General features: G+C 36.1%; 2 protein-coding genes across 3 annotated transcripts in view; one reads left to right on the forward strand and one right to left on the reverse strand.

Moving 5' to 3' along the window:
• TBPL1 (TATA-box binding protein like 1) overlaps positions 1–15,611 on the forward strand; it is a 35,407-nt gene extending 19,796 nt beyond the window's left edge. For both annotated transcript variants that reach the window (XM_003255743.4, XM_030809706.1), the window contains exons 2-7: positions 8,100–8,278; positions 10,693–10,775; positions 10,942–11,005; positions 12,506–12,609; positions 12,707–12,801; positions 15,081–15,611. In XM_003255743.4, coding sequence (XP_003255791.1) covers positions 8,144–8,278; positions 10,693–10,775; positions 10,942–11,005; positions 12,506–12,609; positions 12,707–12,801; positions 15,081–15,160 — 561 coding nt within the window. In that variant the 5' untranslated portion in view covers positions 8,100–8,143 and the 3' untranslated portion in view covers positions 15,161–15,611. The remainder of the gene's footprint in view (positions 1–8,099; positions 8,279–10,692; positions 10,776–10,941; positions 11,006–12,505; positions 12,610–12,706; positions 12,802–15,080) is intronic.
• Positions 15,253–21,366, reverse strand: part of SLC2A12 (solute carrier family 2 member 12) — a 62,128-nt gene continuing 56,014 nt past the window's right edge. The window contains exon 5 of the mRNA XM_003255741.4: positions 15,253–19,445. Coding sequence (XP_003255789.1) covers positions 19,292–19,445 — 154 coding nt within the window. The 3' untranslated portion in view covers positions 15,253–19,291. The remainder of the gene's footprint in view (positions 19,446–21,366) is intronic.

Below are 21,366 nucleotides of genomic sequence, written 5' to 3' on the forward strand. Positions count from 1 at the left end.
AGTAATACAGCATTTTTTGGTCCTAAAATACTGTGATAACTACTATCCAAGTCTGTGCTGTATCTTAGAATAGATTATCCAAATTTGTTTGGTGGCAAGATTCCAGACATCAAGAGTCATCTGAAATTGTATCTCAATGTATTTGTTACTGAGTTCAAGCAGTGAAAGATTTTAAAGTTAAATTGCAGACAAGACATTCCCCCAAGTATTTGAGTCTACATCTCTGAAAAAAAGTCTGTCTACATAACCACTGTATTTTCTCTTCTAACAAAATTAACAGTGATTTCATAATTTCATGTCACTCAGATCTATTCAGATCCACTCAAATCACTCAAATTTCTCTCAAATATCTTTTACACTGATTTGTTAAAACCAGGATCCAATCAAGGACCATGTTATACAGACATTTTGTCATTTTAATTAAAAATAAGGGCCTTAAATTTATCAGTGATAAATTTTATTTTCTTGGTAGTGCCTCTTTGGGCTTGTCCAGTAATCAGCAAACTTTCTTAAAGGGCCAGAGAGTAAATATTTTAGGCTCGTGGTTCGTTTGGTTCTTGTCACAACTACTCAGTTGTGCTGCATAGTCATTATGGAAACACACGGGCATGGTTGTGTTCCAATAAAACTTTTGCAAAACAGGGCAAAGCAGGCACTGGCCCATTGGCTGTAATGTGCTGACCCTTGCCTAACCTATTATGATCTTGGTTTTTTTTTTTCCCCCTCATCTGTAACTGTTCTCAAGTTTTCTATCAATTCATTAAATAATACAATTAATGTTCAACTATTGGTGAATCCATCTGTCAGTAATAGCCACCATTTAATGAACACATACTGTATGCTATATACTTGGCATGGATAATAATATTTAACCCTTAAAAGCACCCTGGGAGGTACAGGTGATATTATCACCAATTTATAGATGAGAAAATGAAGATTTAGAGAGCGGTTAGGTAAGTGGCCCAGTGTCACATAGCTAAATGGGAATACTAGGTCAGAGCCCCCTTTTATAAGGCTTATTTTATACTATCAAACAGATACGAAAGAACGTCGTTCTAAAAGGCAAATGTTAGCTTTTCTTCATCTTGATTCTAGGCATGTGTTGAGAGACTGTCAAGTAATGTGTTGGGATTGGGACACAAAATGTCTGTTTCCTAATCTACTATTTTGGGAGCTTTATAAAGGATATGAGGTTACTTTGTATGGCGTGTCTTTCTTTTAGAAAAGAGCTATCTCTAGGAGACCATGTGGGTTCCTATTGTGTTTGCAAATTGTTCTATTATCAGTCCTCCCCTGCTTCTGCCATTTCTCAGATCATAGATGGTAATTTTGTGGTTAGAACCTTGAGGCCCATTCCTCTGTATCTCACCTTCAACTTGAGTACACTTTAAGTAGCTAGATTCTTCTTTTCTATATTCTCAGGTTTATTTATTCTCTTGGCTTTCAATTAGATTTTAGGTTTATTTTTGCTTCGTTTTTATGACAGGGTTTATTGTGGCCTTTCAGTTTAAATATCTTTCCTGGTGTGGAAAATTTTAAATGCAGTAGTCTTTGATGCAATTTGTCATAAAAGCCAGAAGGTGGTGATGTTTTCCAGTTAAGGTTTCAATTCATTGTCGTTGCTGGAGTAGTGTTTTTGAATACCACTAGAAAGAGGACCAAAAATACAGATGATGTGTTCTTGTACACAAAATCATTGAGTGGGGAAGAATGTGCTTTAACTTCTATGATGCATTTTAATAGAAAGCTAGAAATATGCCACTTCCTGAAGGGCTACAGTTTTGAAGTTTGCTTTTTTTATAAGAAGATATTTGACAAGTCACACTAAGCCATTTCCTTGAGAAACAGGACAAACACCTGATCAAGCTGTGTCTTAATATTAGGCCTTGGGCAGTGGGCAAATAATTGGTATTTGTATTTAAATCAGAATGAGAACAACGATTTTTCTTATATTAAACCTAATATATATATAATTTGTTTTTTTATTTTAAAACATCCAGACTTTACCAAAAAAAAAAAAAAAAAAAAAGTCACCCTGCTGTGCCAATTCTCTGAATAGAACAGTTGTTAACATTTTGGCAGATATAACTATGTAAGTGCATATGTAGATACATAAGCCAAAATGAACTCATAATTAGACATATCATTTTTTCTACTCTGGCAAACATTATGGACCTCTGTCTACATTTCTACATCTGTCTAGCTTTATAATTTATAAACTCCATTTAGTAGTCTATTATATAAGACTGTTCTGTACTTTATTTAACTAGTTCCTTTTCATTGGATGTGCAGGTTGTTTCTGTTATAAATAAAATTGCAATATATCATCTTATTATGCTTTGGTCAGTTCAGTTATTTCTTTTTTTTCTTTTTTGAAATGGAGTCTTGCTCTGTCACCCAGGTTGGAATGCAGTGGCACAATCTCAGCTCACTGCAACCTCCGCCTTCTGGGTTCAAGTAATTCTCCTTCCGCAACCTCCTGAGTAGCTGGGATTACAGGCGTGCACCACCACGCCCGGCTGATTTTCGTATTTTTAGACAGGGTTTCACCATGTTGGTCAGGCTGGTCTCAAACTCCTGACCTAGTGATCCACCCACCTCGGCCTCCCAAAGTGCCGGGATTATAGGCGTGAGCCACCGTGCCCAGACGGGTTCAGTTATTTCTTATTGTTACTGGTTGACTATAGTTCCACATATATTTACATTTTAAATTATCTGAATACACACAGCCAAAGTATCTCCTATAGAAAGTTTTTGTACCAGACTGTAAGAGAACGCTGATTTACTCACACTTTCAACATCATTTGATATTTGCCAATATAAGTAAGTGGCATCTTATTCTTTTAAGTTAGCATTTCCTCAATTACTAGTAAATGCAGAGAAGTGCTAAATAAATGATTAGTCTAAGAAAAAAATGAATTTTAATATCATTAGAATTAAGGGATAATGAAAACACATATCCAACTTCAGTCACACCTAAGACACTGGGTTATAATTGTCTTAAATGTTTATACAAGAAAAGACAGTTAAAAACTATTAAGTATTCAACTTAAATACTTTCATGTAAGAAATTAGAAAAAGAATATATTAAATCTGTGGAAGGAAGGAAACAATGGACATGGGCAAAAAATTCACTAGAGAGGATCAGCTACTGATAGTTTGTTCTGGGGAGAAACCAAAGTGGAAAAGCAAGATTGACGAGAGCAATAAAAAGCAGGAATAAATGATACTACAATGAAAAAAGGATAAATAGGCTACAACAGAGACCTTAAAAGATTATTAAGACAACCATGAAGAATTGTATGCCCAGTAAAATTTAAAATTTAGAAGAAATGGAAAATTTAATTTAGCAAAATAGACTTGAAGAAAACAGAGACATGAGTTATTTTAAAACTCTTAAATTGAATTTAAAAGTTTAAATTCAATCTAATTTAAAAATTGGAAATTGTCTTTAAAAATTTATCAAACAAGAAACAGTTCCAGATAATCTTCAGGTAACGTCTTCTAACCTGTCTTCCAGAGAATTAAAAAAGAAAGAAAGAAAAAAGAAATAAGCCACCTTAAATTGTTTAATGAGTCTAGTATAATCTTGATGCTCAAACCAGATAAGGACAATACAAGAAAGGAAGAGTATAGGCTAATTCTACCCAATAACTAAATGAAGTATTAGCAAACCAGATTCATCAATAGTCTTTTAAAAATCAAGAATTAATTGGATTTAGGAACATAATACTGTGTATGTATAACAAGTTTAAGAGAAATATATGAGAATGATAAGACCGCAATTGAAAGTAGAGGCTTTCTCTGGAGGGAAAGGTGAGGAGGATGTGATTTGGAAGAACTGCATGGGGAGGCATCAGTTGTATTGTAATGTTTATTTTTTAAGCTGAGTGATAGGTACATAGATGTTCATTGTGTTCTTTTTGCCTTTTTGCATATCTTAAATATATGGTAGTGCCATGGTTAGCAGGCTTAATAGCCTTGTGAGTTTAAATGTCGCTTTCAAATGCTGTATTTTTGGTGGAGTTGCTTAAACACATTCCCCTTGGAATCTATACAACCAGTTAAAAAAAATCATGTATAAACCACCATGAAATATAATGAAGTATACTGTATATGCATTTTCATGAATGTTGTGTCAAAGGGCTTGTAGGAAAAAAAGATCGTTAACTCTTTTGCATTCAGTGAAAATAGGTGGCTTTGGAAATAGTTTCAGCCTTGCTAACAGTTTTTTTTTTTTCATGCTTAGAGTTAAAAGAAATAATTTGGAATTCTAGGTAGACGAGAAATTTAATATAGTTAGGAGTTTGAAATGTTGGATTTCATAGCATTCATACACCAAATAATTGAACATTTACAATGTGTCAGATACGATGTTGAGCCGTGGGAATATATAGACCTATAAAACAGTCTTTCACCTCAAGAAGCTTAGAATTTAGTAGGGGAAATAGGTGATTCTGATGTTTAAGTGTAGGTACCATTATAGTCATAAACAATTTGGAATATTCCCTTCTGGGAATTAGTTTCCATCTTTCCTTTAGCTGTTTTATTGTTCTTCTTGTTTTAATTTAAACAAAGTGGTGAGTCTGTGTTTTCAAGAATAACCTAAGCCTTTAAACTACTAATATTTAGTTAGATAGACCTATTTAGCCCATCGATAAATTATGTCACTACACTTAAAAATACAAGGGACATGTTAGGCAATCAGATGCTTTGTAGAAACTGAGCCATTTGTCAGCCTGGCGTGGTGGCCCACGCCTGTAATCCCAGCACTTTGGGAGGCCGAGGCAGTGGCTCACGAAGTCAAGAGTTCAAGAGCAACCTGGCCAAGATGGTGAAACCCTGTCTCTACTAAAAATACAAAAATTAGCTGGGCATGGTGGTCGGTGCCTGAGGCTGAGGCAGAGAATTGCTTGAACCCAGGAGGCGGAGGTTGCAGTGAGCCAAGATCGCATCACAGCACTCCAGCCTGGGCAACAGAGGGAGACTTGGTCTCAAAAAAAAAAAAAAAAGAAAAGAAATTGAGATTTGTCTGTTTCATTGGACTGTCATTCTAATTATCCTATTGAAAAGGGATATAATATGTTTAGCTTTAAAAAGTAAATCTTTGTTAATATCCAGTTCTGTGCTCTTGTTCTACAAGATAGATGAACTGATTGCAAGTGGGCCTTTTTTCATGCTTTGAAAAATGTGGTCTTTTATGTAGGTTGCCTCTTAAAAAAGTATTGACTTTTTATATTGCATCTTTAATTGAAAACTTATTAAAGCAATCTTTTCTGAGCCTGCTTGTCAGGTTATTCATATTATAAAATATGAATACTTAGTAACTTATGATGAACTATTCCCATGACCTTATTTTTAAAATTTAAGTTGCTGAAATGCTGAAAAATCACCAATTTTGAATTTCAAGTCTTCTTTTTTGCATTCACACAGATTTGCTTTACCCTTTTTTTCTTAGTTTTACTTATATCGTCCTTAGTGTTGTCCCCTCAGGCAGAACTCAAAATAGTAACTTCAGAGTAGAGTAGAACTCAAAGTAGTAAATCTTAGTCAATTTGTTTTCTCCTGTTTGATACAAAAACAAGTAAAATAGTAAATTTGATCGTTGATTCGCATGAAGTTTCTTCTTCAGTAGTTGCCTTGTGGTAGCTTATCCTCAAGGGATGTGCAACAGTTAGGATTAGGTTTGGCTGTATATCACAGAAATCCAACATGAGGGAAACTGATTTTTCTCTCATACTCATGAGGTCTAGAATTAAGAAGAACAGGGATAATAAGGAGATTCACAGCATCAGGGGCCCCGGCTGCTTCTATCTTGTTGTTCTACCATCCTCATCCTCATTGTCTGGTGGTGCAAAATTGGCTACTTGAGCTCTAGCTCTCATCTCCAACCTCTAGACGGCAAGAATGAAAAAAGGCAGAAAGGCAAAGGAGCCCTTGCTGGTTTAGTTGGTTGCCCTAAGTAGACTTCCCAGAAGATACATAACCACTTTATTTTATGTCTGGTTGACCAGAACATATTCAGGTGGCCAGTTGGCTATACCAGTTGTTGCCAGGGAGGCCGACATCTATAGTATTTTATTTCTGCCACATTGTACTCAGCTAAACATCTGAGCTCTGATCATTATGAAGGCAGGGTGGAATGGATGTTGGGGTAAGCAGCCAGGAGCCTAGCAGAAAACCTGCTGCTGTCCAGATGGCTCAGTAACTGGGCTCTAATGTAATCATGGGAAGTAGTGCTAAGAAATCCTCTGCCTGTTGATTTGAACTTATTTCATCAATAATTACTGTCATTTACTGTTACAATATCCTAGATATATATGCTAAGTACTTTTCGTACATTATATAATTTTCACAACACTGCTCTGTGGTAGGCATGATCTGTTCCATGTTATATATGAGAACACTGAGACACAGGTTACATAACTTGCCCAAGTTCTGATAGCTATTAAGTGATGAGTCAGATGTTGCACGTTCTTAAGACCAATGGTAATAAACTGGCCCTGTGCCTCTGCTTTTTAATCTGTCTGCCTGTATATCTATCCATCAGTTCCTATTGTCACCCCTGCCTCACTCCTCATACATAAAAATTACTTGAGGTAGCTCAAACATGCACAAAGAACAGAAAAACAAAAAGATACACAGATTGAAGGGAATATGGAAATATAAGAGTGAAAAAATATAATGAAGTTGAGGTACAGTTGATACACAGAGTTGAATGCCATATGGTCTTACAGAGGTGTCAGAAGTCTTGGTCTGGTTTGCCACTGTGTTCTATCAGAAACTGAAAGGCAGAGAAACAAGACCTTCTTTATTTAGATTCTTGGCCCCTTCACTGTTGCAGTTATATAATAATTTGAATCCTTATTATAAAGAATACTAGTTTTTTACATTGTGGCTGCAAGGAATTTTAAAGACAACTATAGTATGTTTTTACCATTTTCTGATCTTTTTGTGAGTTAAGTCAAATTGCCGTTTATTTTTTGAAGTGTGAAAACGCAAAGAGAGAATTTTTTAGCTGGGTCATGGGTCACATACTTAGTAAAAACTGGGGCTTGTTTGTTTGTATAAATCATAGGAGTCTCAGCAAATACATGTTGGAAGATTCTGATCTCGATAAAAATGGTATTATGCAAATTATTTGATAGAGCTCCTCCTATACACCCAAGTTTGCAGACTCCTTGACGACAAAAGACTGCCTTAATCATTTTTTTGCCTCCATTATCTTCAGTGTATAGGTGTTCAGAAAGAAAATAATGAATGAATGGTTAGTAATGAGAAAAGTCTCTTAGTAAATGTTATTCATATTTTTGCTGCTTTAAACTTAAGTCAATTACTCTGCTTGAAATAGAAGTATGTCGTATTTTTTATAGTACCAGCAAGTTGCATGAGAAGGGTTGTATGCCACTAATGGTTAGAAATTGGGACCAGAGTCCAACCCTTGAATGTGGTGCATTTGGGGATTTGTCATTACTGTGGTACACCTGGAACGTAGTGTTTGTAGAGGTGAATAGCAGGAGATAAGTCTGGCAAGCTCCTGGCAAGTAAAAGTTACTTTTTAGTTTAAGGAATGAAAGTTAGGCCTAGATTTTGAAATATATTAGATGTCGTGTTAGCTTTTTTTAAAATGACATTTTTAGTGGGGAGAAGAAAGGACATGATTTGGTTTGTTTGTTTTGACAGAGCCTCACTCTGTCTCACAGGCTGGAATGCAGTGGTACGATCTCGGCTCACTGCAACCTCTGCCTCCTGGATTCAAGTGATTGTCCTACCTCAGCCTCCCTAGTAGCTGGGATTACAGACATGCACCATCATGCCTGGCTAATTTTTGTATTTTTAGTAGAGACCAGGTTTCACTATGTTGGCCAGTCTGATTTCTAACTCCTGACCTCAGATGATCCAACCACCTTGGCCTCCCAAAGTGCTGGGATTACAGACGTGAGCCACTGTGCTCGGCCAGGGACATGATTTGATTCTAGTAACATTTGAAAAATAAATAATATGGATTCATTTTTTACATTTCAATTTCAAAATTGTTTGTGAAAAGTGAATTAACAGAACATTTAAGTTTAATGACTTTATTTTGTTTTATTTCTCAGGATGTGATCTTCGTGGTGGAAAGCTAAATTTTAAAACCACCCCAATGGATGCAGACAGTGATGTTGCATTGGACATTCTAATTACAAATGTAGTCTGTGTTTTTAGAACAAGATGTCATTTAAACTTAAGGAAGATTGCTTTGGAAGGAGCAAATGTAATTTATAAACGTGATGTTGGAGTAAGTATCTGAGTTTTCGTATTTGTACTACATAGCCTAATTTTATAGTTCTATGACTGATACTAAAATGTATTCATTCTACAGATAGTTTATGAGCACCTTACCATGTGCTGGTTGTCCTGGTTACAGAAGTGAGCCCTGTAAAAGCAATCCCTCCTCTCATGGAGGTGCAAGCTTTTGTACATAGAGTGCTGGTACCTGAATCAGCAAAGAACTCATTGGTTACAGAGACATTTTATTGTTCTCTCAATTGATTTTAACTGAAGAAAGGGACCTTTATATTCACACGTGTACCTATTCAAATATAATTACATTTGAATGATGCCTTAATATATATTATAATTTTTATAATATTTTAATTGTCATATTCTTTAACTAAGGTAGATGGTTTTCTTTCATAACAAACTGCTGAAAATAATATGATTTATAAACCTGGACATCTTAAAATTTAAACCTGTAATATTTTAAAGCCTGAATATTAATAAGTAATAATAAAACTTAGTGTTTTGAGATTAACATTATAAAAGACATTGGATGTCATTATAAACCAAAGATGAGATGAATATGTATTTTACATGTTTATTATGAAAATTAAGAATGTATCTCAAGGCTCTATTTAGCTTTAAAAATTAGATGCCAGGATACTTTTTTTTTTTTTTTTTTTTTTTTTTTTTTTTTTTTTAGTGAGACAGAGTCTCACTCTTTCGCCAGGCTGGAGTGCAATGCAGTGGCACGATCACAGCTCACTGCAACCTCTGCCTCCCGGGTTCAAGCAATTCTCCTGTCTCAGCCTCCCCAGTAGCTGAGATTACAGGTGCACACCACCACGCTCAGCTAATTTTTGTATTTTTAGTAGAAACGGAGTTTCACCGTGTTGGCCAGGATGGTCTCAATCTCTTGACTTCGTGATCCACCCACCTCAGCCTCCCAAAGTGCTGGGATTATAGGCGTGAGCCACCGTGCCTGGCCGTCATTAATTCTTTTTTTTTTTTTTTTTTTTTTTTTGAGACGGAGTCTCGCTCTGTCGCCCAGGCTGGAGTGCAGTGGCACAATCTCGGCTCACTGCAAGCTCCGCCTCCCGGGTTCACGCCATTCTCCTGCCTCAGCCTCCATTCTTAGTACTAAAAACTAAGTAAAGAGAAATTAAATTCAATTAAAAATTTCAGTGACTCACAAAGATTTTCAAGTTTGTCAGCAATCCCATCTTTCCTTTAGAAAAGTAATAAATATGTCTGCTCAAAAGTTCAGAGAGGAATATGCCTAACATTGCTTTGGTACTTCAGCATGACATATGGAAAGGAAGTAATTTTTTTAAGGAAGGTTAATTGAAAAATCTGAGTCGATAGACAAGCTGGTGGTGGTGAGAGACAATTAAATGTAGGATAAACTCAGTCAAGTGTTTCTCAGTCACTTGTATATGAAATTTTATAATGTATTTTAGTTCAAATTTTATCTTAATCTTTGGTAAATTTTGAGTCTGCCCAGATTTAATAGCTTTCTTGTTTGATAATATGGCATATGACAGAGAATGAAGAACACAAAATGTAACAAAAATTTTAAGCAGAAACATCTGATTCATTTATATGTTAGTCAGTGAGCATTTATGTCTTTCTTACATAGAATGAGCATCTAACAAATATTTCCATTAATGAAAAGTTGGAATGAAAATTTAAATTTGCATATTTTCTTGGAGCTTAGTCCTTGACCTATTTGTACACACTCTGTACTTATTTCATTGTAACCCATAGCTTTAAATGCCTTCCAAAGCTAATGAATTTCTAATTACATCTCCAGCTCCAACGTTTCTCCTTTATTCAAGATGCCAATGTTGAACTTGAGTATGTAATAAGCATCTCAACTCTAGGATGCAATATAAAGTAGTGACGGGTACCATGAAGCAGCAGAAAGCAGAGTTAGGAATTAGAAAGCGATGAAGGGATGGGTGTTTCAGGGAAATGATTAGGGAGGGCCTCTCTTCAGGAGGTGACATCTGGTAAGAGACCTGAATGAAGTGAGAATATTGAGGGGATAATATTCCAAATGAAAGCAACAGCTACCGCAAAGCTTCTGAGGCATGAACAGATTTGGTGTGTGTGAGGAACCATGCAAGTTCCAGTTATGTGACTGAGGTGGAATGAGAGTTGAATTGTTCATATACTTGGAGTACGTTGATTTCAAGTATATAGAGAGATTTCTGTATACCTTGTATTTTTAATTAGTCAAATGTCTTTTTGGATTAATATGTTCTTTGTGTTCAGTATTGTACTTGATTTCAGAATGGGTGATTTGGAGAGCAGTTATTGCAGTCTTGGATAAGCTTGGAGAGTAGTATTTGGACATAAATATGACTATATAGAACAGAACCTTATGCGAAAAATAATGCTTATGAGGTAATCAGATTTTTTTTCCCCCAGAAAGTATTAATGAAGCTTAGAAAACCTAGAATTACAGCTACAATTTGGTCCTCAGGAAAAATTATTTGCACTGGAGCAACAAGGTAAATGCTACTTGGGTTTTTTATTTTTATTTTTTACTTTTTCCCTCATGGAAAGAACATTTTCCTAGACTTAACAGCAAAATCATATGTAAAGTTTGTTATGTTCCTCAGTATAAAATTTATTTCCTGTGTAACTGATAATCTTTTTCTTTCCTTAAAACCGTAGTGAAGAAGAAGCTAAATTTGGTGCCAGACGCTTAGCCCGCAGTCTGCAGAAACTAGGTTTTCAGGTAACGTTTTCGAACAGTAACTAAACTACAAATATTCAAGGATTTATTTTTGTAGAATTAAAAATTGTAATAGACTCGAAATCACTATACATACTATTCTTATGATTAAACTTTTTCTAGGTTTTTTAATACTGCCCTTCAGTGTGAAAATTAGTAGCAAAATTTGGCCATGTGGGTATTTGTAAAGGATCCTAGCTTTTTCCCTAATTCCTTTCCCATAAAGAGATTTGTTTCCTCACAAGTTAATTACCTTTTCAACTCTTAAGTGTTTTCACCTCTGATGTACACAAACAAAATGGTTTTTGGTCATCTCAAGAATGCCAGGTCAGAGTGGTGAATACAGAATGGCAGAGGCTGTTGACAGGGACACACCAGCTGGCGGGCTCTCCCACTTGTAACGTGACTGTCACTGGCATGTCAGCCTCATCACTATAACTTGATAGAGGTATACCTTTGAATAAAATGATTACATATTATGGACTTGCTAGGTCACTTGCAAATGATGAATAAATGAAAGATAAAGATGAGAATGGTCCCTGAAGATGAGGGCAAGGCTGTTTGGGATTGAGACAAGTTTGTAGAAGTGGGGATAGGAAGTTACCTTTCCCTCTGATGACTCAGTCTCTCTGAAGTAGAGGGTGATAGGAAGAGACTGAACGGCTGGTGGGGAGTGGGGGGTTGGTGCTTGAGGAGGGTGGCGGTAGAGAGAGTCTTGAGTTGTACTGTGATTTGAGAGTGCTGCCACTTTGCGGTTTCCTGGCTTTGCACAACTGCTGTGTGCAAGGCTGAGTTGAAGGATAGTTCGCTCACCCAAAATTGTGATTTTAGGAGGAATGTTTGAAAAGATAATGAGATGAAACGTTGAAGATGTTGGTAGGAGTGGCCAAAGTTATTAATGTTAAGAGTATTATTTTCAGCCTTGGAACTTCTTTTCTTAGTGTAACAGAAGTGTTGAGAGAAATCCCAATTAGTTAGAAGCAACTTTATCACTCTATCCCCAGAAAGAAAATAAACATCTAGCTAATCTCACAGAAATGTCCTTTTGCCTTATTGCATATGAGAAAAACAACTAACTTTTGGAGCCCAGTGTACACTCTGTATTTACTGACTTTAAAGTGACATCTTTTCCATTTTTACTCTAGCAGGATGACCTGGACTTAAATTTTCTCCCTCACTATTCTCTCTCCTTTCTCAGTAGTTTTAAATATTTCACTTAAAGTATTAAAAAATTAAACATATAATTAGAAACACCCATACTGTTTGATCATGCAAATACCTCAGATTTTAATTTTTTTAATGGAGTTTTTGAGCTTTTTAAAAAACTGAATTAAAGCTTTCCATGCTACACAACTTACAGTACTAAACATACACTTAAAATGTTTTTGTTTTATCTTGTTTGCTCTTGTTTTTAAGGATTTATGGTTATTAAGGATTGCCATGATGAGCAGATTTTTTGTTTGTTTCAAAATAAATTTATTGAGTTTTACTTCTCTCCTAAAGGTAATATTTACAGATTTTAAGGTTGTTAACGTTCTGGCAGTGTGTAACATGCCATTTGAAATCCGTTTGCCAGAATTCACAAAGAACAATAGACCTCATGCCAGGTAAGTCTTTGAAGCAATTTATCTTGATAAATTACCAAATTTGAAATTACTAGTCAGGGTATAAATATTTATATTAATTGTGGCTTATTTTGTGTAGTTACGAACCTGAACTTCATCCTGCTGTGTGCTATCGGATAAAATCTCTAAGAGCTACTTTACAGATTTTTTCGACAGGAAGTATCACAGTAACAGGTATTCTATGATATTGAAACCAAACTTGTCAATTATGGATTGAATGATACAAGATGCTCATACCAAGATAGAAATAATGTGTGATTTGTTCCTTTCAGTCACTTCTGCCCTTTAAGAGGAACCAGTCTCCTGACTTTTAACACTCTAGATGCATTTTACCTACTTTTGTACTATTTATAAATGTTACACATACTATTTTGTGTCTTTTTTCACTCAGCATTATCTTAGTGAGTTTCATCTATATTATATTCTGTGTAGTTGTATGTAGATCATTCATTCTTATTGGACAAAGTTTCCAGTGTGGAGCTTTAAAAATATTCTGGTGGGCCAGGTGCGTTGGTTCATGCCTGTAAGCCCAGAACTTTGGAAGGCTGAGGTGGGCTTATCACAAGGTCAAGAGATCAAGACCATCCTGGCCAACATGGTGAAACCCCGTCTCTACTAAAAATACAAAAAATTAGCTGGGCATGGTGGTGAACGCCTGTAGTCCCAGCTACTCGGGAGGCTAAGGCAAGAGAATCATTTGAACCCAGGAGGCGGAGGTTGCAGTGAGCCGAGATTGCACCACTGTACTCCAGACTGGCAAGAGTGAGACTCTGTCTCAAAAAAAAATACATATATATATATATATATATATTCTGGTATATGTATCCATAGTATTTTTTTTTGTAAATTCACGATATCTTACATTTAAAATTCTCAGAAACTCATTTTATAAATTTCACAGAGGTTTTACATAAGCAAAATATTAAATATAATTGGTACCTGTTTGTTATGTTTGTCTTGCTATATCTTTTGAATCTTTATTTGGAGAAAGGGTGGTTTCAGAAAACTAGGCATTCATGTCAAAGAGTAGCATTAGCATGCTGTGTGACATTTTAATGGTAGTATGATTATAAATCGTACCGAGGCATTGCTTGGGAGTCAGGCCCAACCTTAGGCAAAAAAGAATTAAAGAAAATGTCTTTAATGTCCTTGAGCTTTGTTTTTTCTTTCTTCAATCCGTAGAGGAAAATAATTTAGTCTCTCAACAAACGAACTTTAGTTTTGACTCATCCCATGGGTTTTTCCATCTTCCTTGGGGACTTTCAAAACGTATTCCCAAGATCCCACCTGCATCTTAAATATGGGATGATAGGAGATGAGTCTGTTTGTTCCCTTCTTTCAGCTCCCTGTTTCTAAACTTTGGAGCCTGGATGTCTGAGAAGCCCCAAAGCCTATTGATCAATCTCTACTAAGTATATAATAAAACAATGCATATGTAAAACTCTGTATTTACTGAGTTACTAGATATTAAACAAAACAATAACAAACTGAAGACAATTGACTTGGTTAAGTAGTATGCATTATTTACTTAGATCAGGAATATCCTATGAAATGTTACTGAATTGGTTTCCATGAGCAAAGCATAGCAGCGTGGGGGTAAAGTGAGTCAGGAAGGACCTGACCAAGATAGGATGTGGTTAGGACCTTCAAAGAGTTTACAGTGGATGGATTTGTTAGTTTCCTGGGTCTTTCAAAAGAGGTAAGTGTGTATTGGTGAAGCCATTTTTATTCAAAATAAATTTTATGAGAATAGTTTCATTGTCCTTTTTTATGTTTCTTTTTAGCGATTTAAATGAAAGATTACATTTTTATAAAGTTGTTCAAGAATTAGCATAAAGCATGGTCAGCTCCTAGCCTTGTGCTTTTTTTGTTTTCTATTGACTTGTATAAGCTCTGAGGGTGAAATGACCAGATTGGTAATAAATATGTGGATACCCCGTGGTGGTAAATCTGTGGGGATTTTTAAACCATATATTTTAAAACAGCATTCTGGTTTCCCAACATTTTGGTAGCAGCTTTGTTTCACTCTGCTGTGTTCCTCCATATTCCTGAGCCTCTGTTGTAGCCTAACCAGAAGCCAGATGATAGTGATTTAAAGGATAGCTGTTATCTAGTCCCATTTGTTACTCCATCCTTTCATGTACATATTATATTACAGTGCTTTTTATATTAGTCCATGATAGTTTGTATGCAGTTTTTTTTTCAGTCTGGTGCCCTAAAACAAAGTGAATAATCTCATTTTGTGTTTCATATGTCCTTTAATTGCCCAGAACAAAATCTGTATTATTTTTACTTATTATGGCTATGTGTATAATTTTATGTGTAGTTTTTTTTTTAAACAGTTAACTTGATATTCTGTACCACTTGAATATTTTTAATTCTGGAAAATCAGTTTTTCCTAGTGCTCCCTTTTCCAACTCTTCTCACTCCTTTCTCCATTGTGTTTATTACAGGGCCCAATGTAAAGGCTGTTGCTACTGCTGTGGAACAGATTTACCCATTTGTGTTTGAAAGCAGGAAGGAAATTTTATAATTCACCACTTAATTGGTTAGAATCTCTAACTGAGCACCTTTTAAACCTGCTGCACATTGGACTCAAAAGGAAAACTGGACCAACAGTAATTGAGGAAATAGACTCTTTTATTCATTCACGGCTACAGTGTAAGCTCCAGTCCCTTTGGATTTTATTCCAAATCTTGCTGTAATATAAAAGGAAGTTTACAAGACATGACATTGCTGCTTTTACAAAAGGACATTCTATTTATTTTCGCAGTAATTCTCATGTCCCCATAAGCAGAGCTGTCACAGTGTGCACTACCTTAGATTGTTTTATTGTTGTCATTGTTATTTTTTTCCATTTTGAGCTAATGTGTTTTATTTGTGAATAGTCTTTTACATTTTTGTATGCTGAATATGGGCACCAAAGAACCTGTAAAAGTTATCTTTTTCAATTGAATGTGCACAAATAAAAGTTTGGAAAAGATCTTTCTTCATATCCATTCTGTAACTTTTATTCCCCATTTTCTATTTTAACAAAAATTGTATTCATACTTCTTTTTTTTAAAATCTATGCAAGCTTAAGACTTCGGCTAAAGTGTGTTGGCTTCTTTTTGAAGTGTATCTTGTGTGTGTGTGTGTGTGTGTGTATATATATACATATATATATATGCGCCACATGTGTATAGTATCTTTTAATGCTCTGTTACCAAATAACAAACAGGAATTTTTCTTCTTGCAGATTAGAAATAAAAACGTGTATATAAACTCTAGGGAACCAGACTAGAAGTTTATAGATAAAGGATAATGTTTTATGTTGCTAATTTAATATGATAGAAAATGTTAAATAACTTGTAAAGGTTAAGAAATTGTAGTTGTAAGAAGAGAAACCTCTTACCCACTAGATGGACATGAGAAAGAAGCTGTGATGAATGGTGCCTCATTTGGACCTTTGTTTTTCTGGAAAGACTCAACACCTGTAGTTGTAGAGAAGTGATTGAGGTTCTTGACTTCAATCTTGGGTTGGTGCCCAAGCCTATACTAAGAGTCTTGTCAGAAGTTGGTAACATGGAGATGTTTTAACAAGAAGTGCCCACAAGCTGCCTCTGTGCCACAATGTAATTATCAAATAGCCCCACTTGAATTTGAAAGCCATTTTGTGCGATACTGTCCTTCCCCTTGCTGTATCTTATTTAATGGAGTTAAAGAGTGACTATTCAGTATATGAGATTGCTACTCTTAAAGTTATAATAAATACGCATTTATGAAACAGTGTCTCTGGCTCACCCAGGAGCCCTGATGTGGTAATACAAGATCAAGCTGTAGTTGTGCCCTGTCATTTAGGTTTAGGAGTTTAGTGTAATCAACAGTGATTATACCTAGAAATAAAGCTGAGTGGAGAGTCCAATTAGCTTCTCAGGAGAAACTTAATGGAGACAATATTCCAACACAATGTTCCACAAAAACTTGTATTTCCAAAATGTTTTTAAACCTTTGTGGAAAAATTGCAACATCCTAACCTCCATATATAGTACGTTTTCCTTACTGTATTATAAAATCTTGAAAACCTAGCTTAGGCACTGCACTGAACAACACTTATTATTTTTATCTTTTTTCTTCTCAATGCCTTCCCTAACCTGCTTCTTATTCCAAAGTGGAAAGCAAAGGCTAACTTACATTCTTCCTTCTTGTGAAATATTTCATTGAGATTTTTAGACTTTTATTTTTCCTTTTTTTTAAAAAAAAAAGTGTTTATTTCCTTTATTTTAAGATTCAGTAGGATAGCCAGACTCATAAATATAGAGAATAAAATTACATGAAAGAGTTACAAGCTCACTGTTTTAAAGACTTGACATTTTTCATTTAGTTTTAATTAACAGTAATAAGTCACCTCCTGTTTTGCAATATTCACCAAAAAAAGAAATATAGAATAGGGGAAAACATGCTTATATAGCCAAGGTACAGATCCAGATGATGTAACCTTTTTAGTATTCGCATGACTTGAAAACTGGGCAGATCAATAGCTAATCGAAGTGCTTTATCTGAAGGGAGAGGGTAAAGACAGTGTGACCGGGTCTGTTTTCAGGGCTGCCCAGTGAGCCTCACCTAACAGTGTCCGTGGGTAATTCGCTAACCTTAACAAAGATGGGAAGAAGTGAGTGCTCTGATGTCTTCTGCTGGCTCTCCATAAGTACTGTAAATTTTTTTTATAAATAAAAACTGTGAATATATATGTACAAGTTGTAAGTATTTCCCCCTTTTTATTTTTGAAAATCAAAAAGCTTGATTTGGTGTGGTGCAATGGATATTGGATAAAAATTTGAAGACAAAATTGTTTAGTTACAGACTCAGGATAATAAAAGAAAAATATAAAAGAATGCTCGAGATGCTGAAGTCAAGGTCACTAGTAATAAACTGGCTAGGTTGATAAACAATTTCCTGCCCATTTATAATGAAGAGCTAAACAAAAAAATACCTGAAGTATATATATAGTGTTTGAACTATAAACACGGAAGGAAACGTGGGGCAGAACACACTTCCCTTCTCTTTTCAAAAACAAAAAACAATGCATGCTCTGATTTGCATAAGAAATACACCATGATAGAATTGAGATCTCAAATCTCCTTTCCTTTTAGCTTCCCCCTGCCAATTTTTATACAGATAATACACTGCAGATCCAGGCCTTTTAGTCAGTCCCCTGAGTCTCTTTGATACAGTTTTACTACTTACATAGGTTTATAGTCTCTCCACATTGTTATAAAGGAATGTAGTAGATTATGTTTCCTTATACATTGGGACAGTTTGTTAGGAACCAATAGGAAAATTCCAAGCTAAATAAAAAGGAGCTTTGGCTCCTAGGATTCTCTTTTCTTCGGGCTAATCATATTTTAAAATTCTTTTTCAAATTAGGTTCTTTGTGCTTTTAAGTTTTTTGTGTGTCTTCCATCACTTACAATATTAGTAATTTAACATGTTATTTGGTTCAAGATTTGATTGTAGATTTTCTATCATACCCAAATTTTATTAGTAAGACCTCTTACCAAGTCTTTAAAATCAATTGGAGAAGTAGAGCACAGTTCATTGTCGTGTAGGTGAAACCCACATTGTTGGTACAGGTGGCCATCATAGAGAAGAACATGAGGGAATTGTCCTGATGTCTGAATGTCATTTATTGTGTCTTCAGTCATCTGAAAGTCATCATCAGTTATAGCCTGTGTACCGTAACCTGAGGTAGTGATATTCCTGAGGAGTGTGAAGAATTGCAGGACACTGGATTACTATACATTGTCATGAAAGCCTTACGAGGAGGCAGCTTTTCTAGGCTTGACAATAACTTCAACCTAATTGCTTAGAGATTTGGATAAATAACCTAATGGCCTGACTCCTTTTCTAATGTTTTACTAACAGCTACTTCTAAATAAATATGGTCCCAGGATTTTAAAATTGTCTTTTCTATGCATTTTTTAAAAATGGAAAAAAATGCTCATTTTTCTCAACTATTGCAGAATTATTTTAATATTTCACAATATTAACATGAAATTCATAAAAGGATATTTTGCATTAAATTGTAGTTTATAGTTCATAAAATAAGCTCTATAATCTTTATACTTGTTGAATGTAACTAGGAATTACCACTAAAATCCTAGCCAGGACCCTCTCCTAATCTAGATAGAATATATGGGCAGTTGTCCACACTGTGTTCCGGTTCTTTTTTGCGTAAGATCCAGTGCAAGTAGTGTCTTGGTAGGCAAAAACTGTACCCTCATGTCCAGACCACTTGTGTGTCTGAATAATAAAGCTGCGACTGGCCTCTGTACATACATAGTTTAAGGCAGAGGTTGATGTCTTCACTAGGACATAGTCTATTCAAAGGCTGCTCTGTGAAGAAGGTAGAAAGTATTAAACCAGCCAGTAACTTTTTTTTTTTAACCTGATATCCTGCTCAGAATAAGAAAGGGATCACTTAGGACCTTGTACCTCATATACCTTTTGAGGTTCCTTTTGGGGAAGAGGGGGATCAAAGGCTGTCTTTATCATTTCAGAGTGTCTCTTCAAAACCAGTTCTATGACACTGAAAAGAAAGCACAGGAGTCGCAACTATGCATTGGTCCAAAGACACCCTCCTAAGTGTTCTGGCACTATCCACGTTCAGAAGGTGTTGAGGCCATTAGGTCTCTGGAGAAAGCTGCCTGGATTGGCCCCTACCACACAGCTTGTTACACTCCAAGAGCTGTTCCTGGGGTTTTCTTTTTTGAGGCTGTTTTGGCACTAATTCTTCTTGGTGATGACTCATAAAACAAATGTTGTTTTTCACATAGTTCCTGAAAGAGAAAGAGGCACTAATGAAAATGTCATTCTTAGTTTACATGAAAAAAAAATGTGTAGCCTATTATTTTTTAAACCACCCTGGGGCTTTAATGTTTTTAGCTATGCAAAATAAATACATATTTTTATTAAGAATCCTGCTGCATCATGAAATTCAGTATGCCACAGACTTTGGTCAATCTCATGCAAGGGGTAACAGTGTCTTCTCAGAATACAATCCCAGCAGTCAGCTCTGTGGGGAAGGATTCCAAGGATAGTATTACATACAGAGAATCAGTGGAGGTTTCATCCCAGACCTTATTTTTTTCCATTTCTCAAACTCCAGCAATGTGCCTATATTTATATCTCTTCTATCTTCTATGTTATCCCTCACTCCTGCATTGACAAATTTTTCTACAGGATTCTCCCCATCAGCATAAAAAGATGCTATTGTATTTTACCCTCACTAAAAATGAAAAGCTGCCTTTGAACCTCCCTTTTCAAATACCTTTTTCTGTGATTTAACCAATGATTTGAGTGGCCACAATATGTAGGTAGAATGGGTTGAGTAGATAAAGACTCCTGTTTCCAAGGAGCTTACATAGATTTTAGAGGGGAGACAAGCTTATAACTTGAAGTAGTAAAGGTGCAAATGAGAAATAAACGGGAAAGGAGAAAAAAGGATTTAGTTGGGTGGGAGAGGACAGACTGTATTATACAGGTGGCATGTCTCTATAAAGCAGTGACAATGATCAGAAAATGGAATGAAGTTAGGGAGGGAGCCCTGCAAAGAATCCCAGAGACCTGAGAAGTTGGGGCAGGGAAACAGGTTGGTATCTGGAGGGAAATCTGAGGAAGGTATTTTTTCAGGATGGGAAATACTGCAGCTTTGTGCGTGTGTGTGTGAGATGATAATAGGAGGGGGAAATCGATGCAGTCAGTGTACAAATGGAAGCATTGGCCTTTGCAACAAGGCAGTGTGTGTGGGCATAGATGTAGGTAGGTTAGTAGATCTTGTGGCAGGAGGACGAGGTGGTCTCAATTTATTTTCTCAGTGAAGTAAAAAGCAAAATAATTAGAGTGAAGAAGTGGGAGGGGGTGCTGGAGGCTTGGGAAGAGTATTGGTGTGAAGTAATCATCTTCGAAAGTAGGAACGTCAACTCACCAGGGAAATGTGGTATATTGCAGGGTATTCCTCAAGAGCTACTTGAGATTTATGTTCATAAGTTTAAAACAAAGCCGATCAGCATAGTTGTGTGTTTGATTCAGCCAGGTTTAGCTCCTTGAATGCAGGGATAAAATAAACTAAGAGTTGACTTGGTCAGAGTTAAGGTTTGCCTGAGTGATGGAGAGAGAAGAGGGTAAAGAGAGAAGGGGAAATGCAAAGAAGTGGCCTTGGTGGTGGGCCATGGAAAGTAGGAAGCAGAGTAAGGAAGGAAGGGAGAGTGTGGGCCTCCAGGTCGTGGTAGGGCTGAAGACTTGAAGTGCCAGTACGTGAGGAAGCGGGCTGGAGAGATGAGTGGTTAGAGGGTGAGTGGAATGCTTGTGAATGAAGCAGTGATTGGAAGTGAGTCTAGGGTGTGACCATCCTGCTTTTCTGTTCCCCTTCACAGCAAAATTGATGCAAGGAGTGGACTGTTGCTTCTTCACTTACATTTTGTCCTCCAACCACATCAGTCGGCTTCTGTCCTCTCATTCCACTGAGCCTAAGTCTGTCAAGCCTGTGGTTACCTCTGTCTTTGTGCTTGGCCTCTCCAGTCCCACCTTCCTACAACACTTCTGACTTTCCTCCAGCCTCACTGTTGGCTTCTTTTCAGTCCCTTTTAACACTCTCTTCTTTGCTCGGTCTAAGGTTGGCACAAAACTGGGCCTAGTCCCTTCTCTCTCTGTTCTCTGACCAGATAAGCTTATCTGGCTTCATGACTTAAATACCACTTA

This window comes from Nomascus leucogenys, chromosome 3 (genome assembly GCF_006542625.1).
Source record: "Nomascus leucogenys isolate Asia chromosome 3, Asia_NLE_v1, whole genome shotgun sequence".
NCBI classification, from domain to species: Eukaryota; Metazoa; Chordata; class Mammalia; order Primates; family Hylobatidae; genus Nomascus; species Nomascus leucogenys.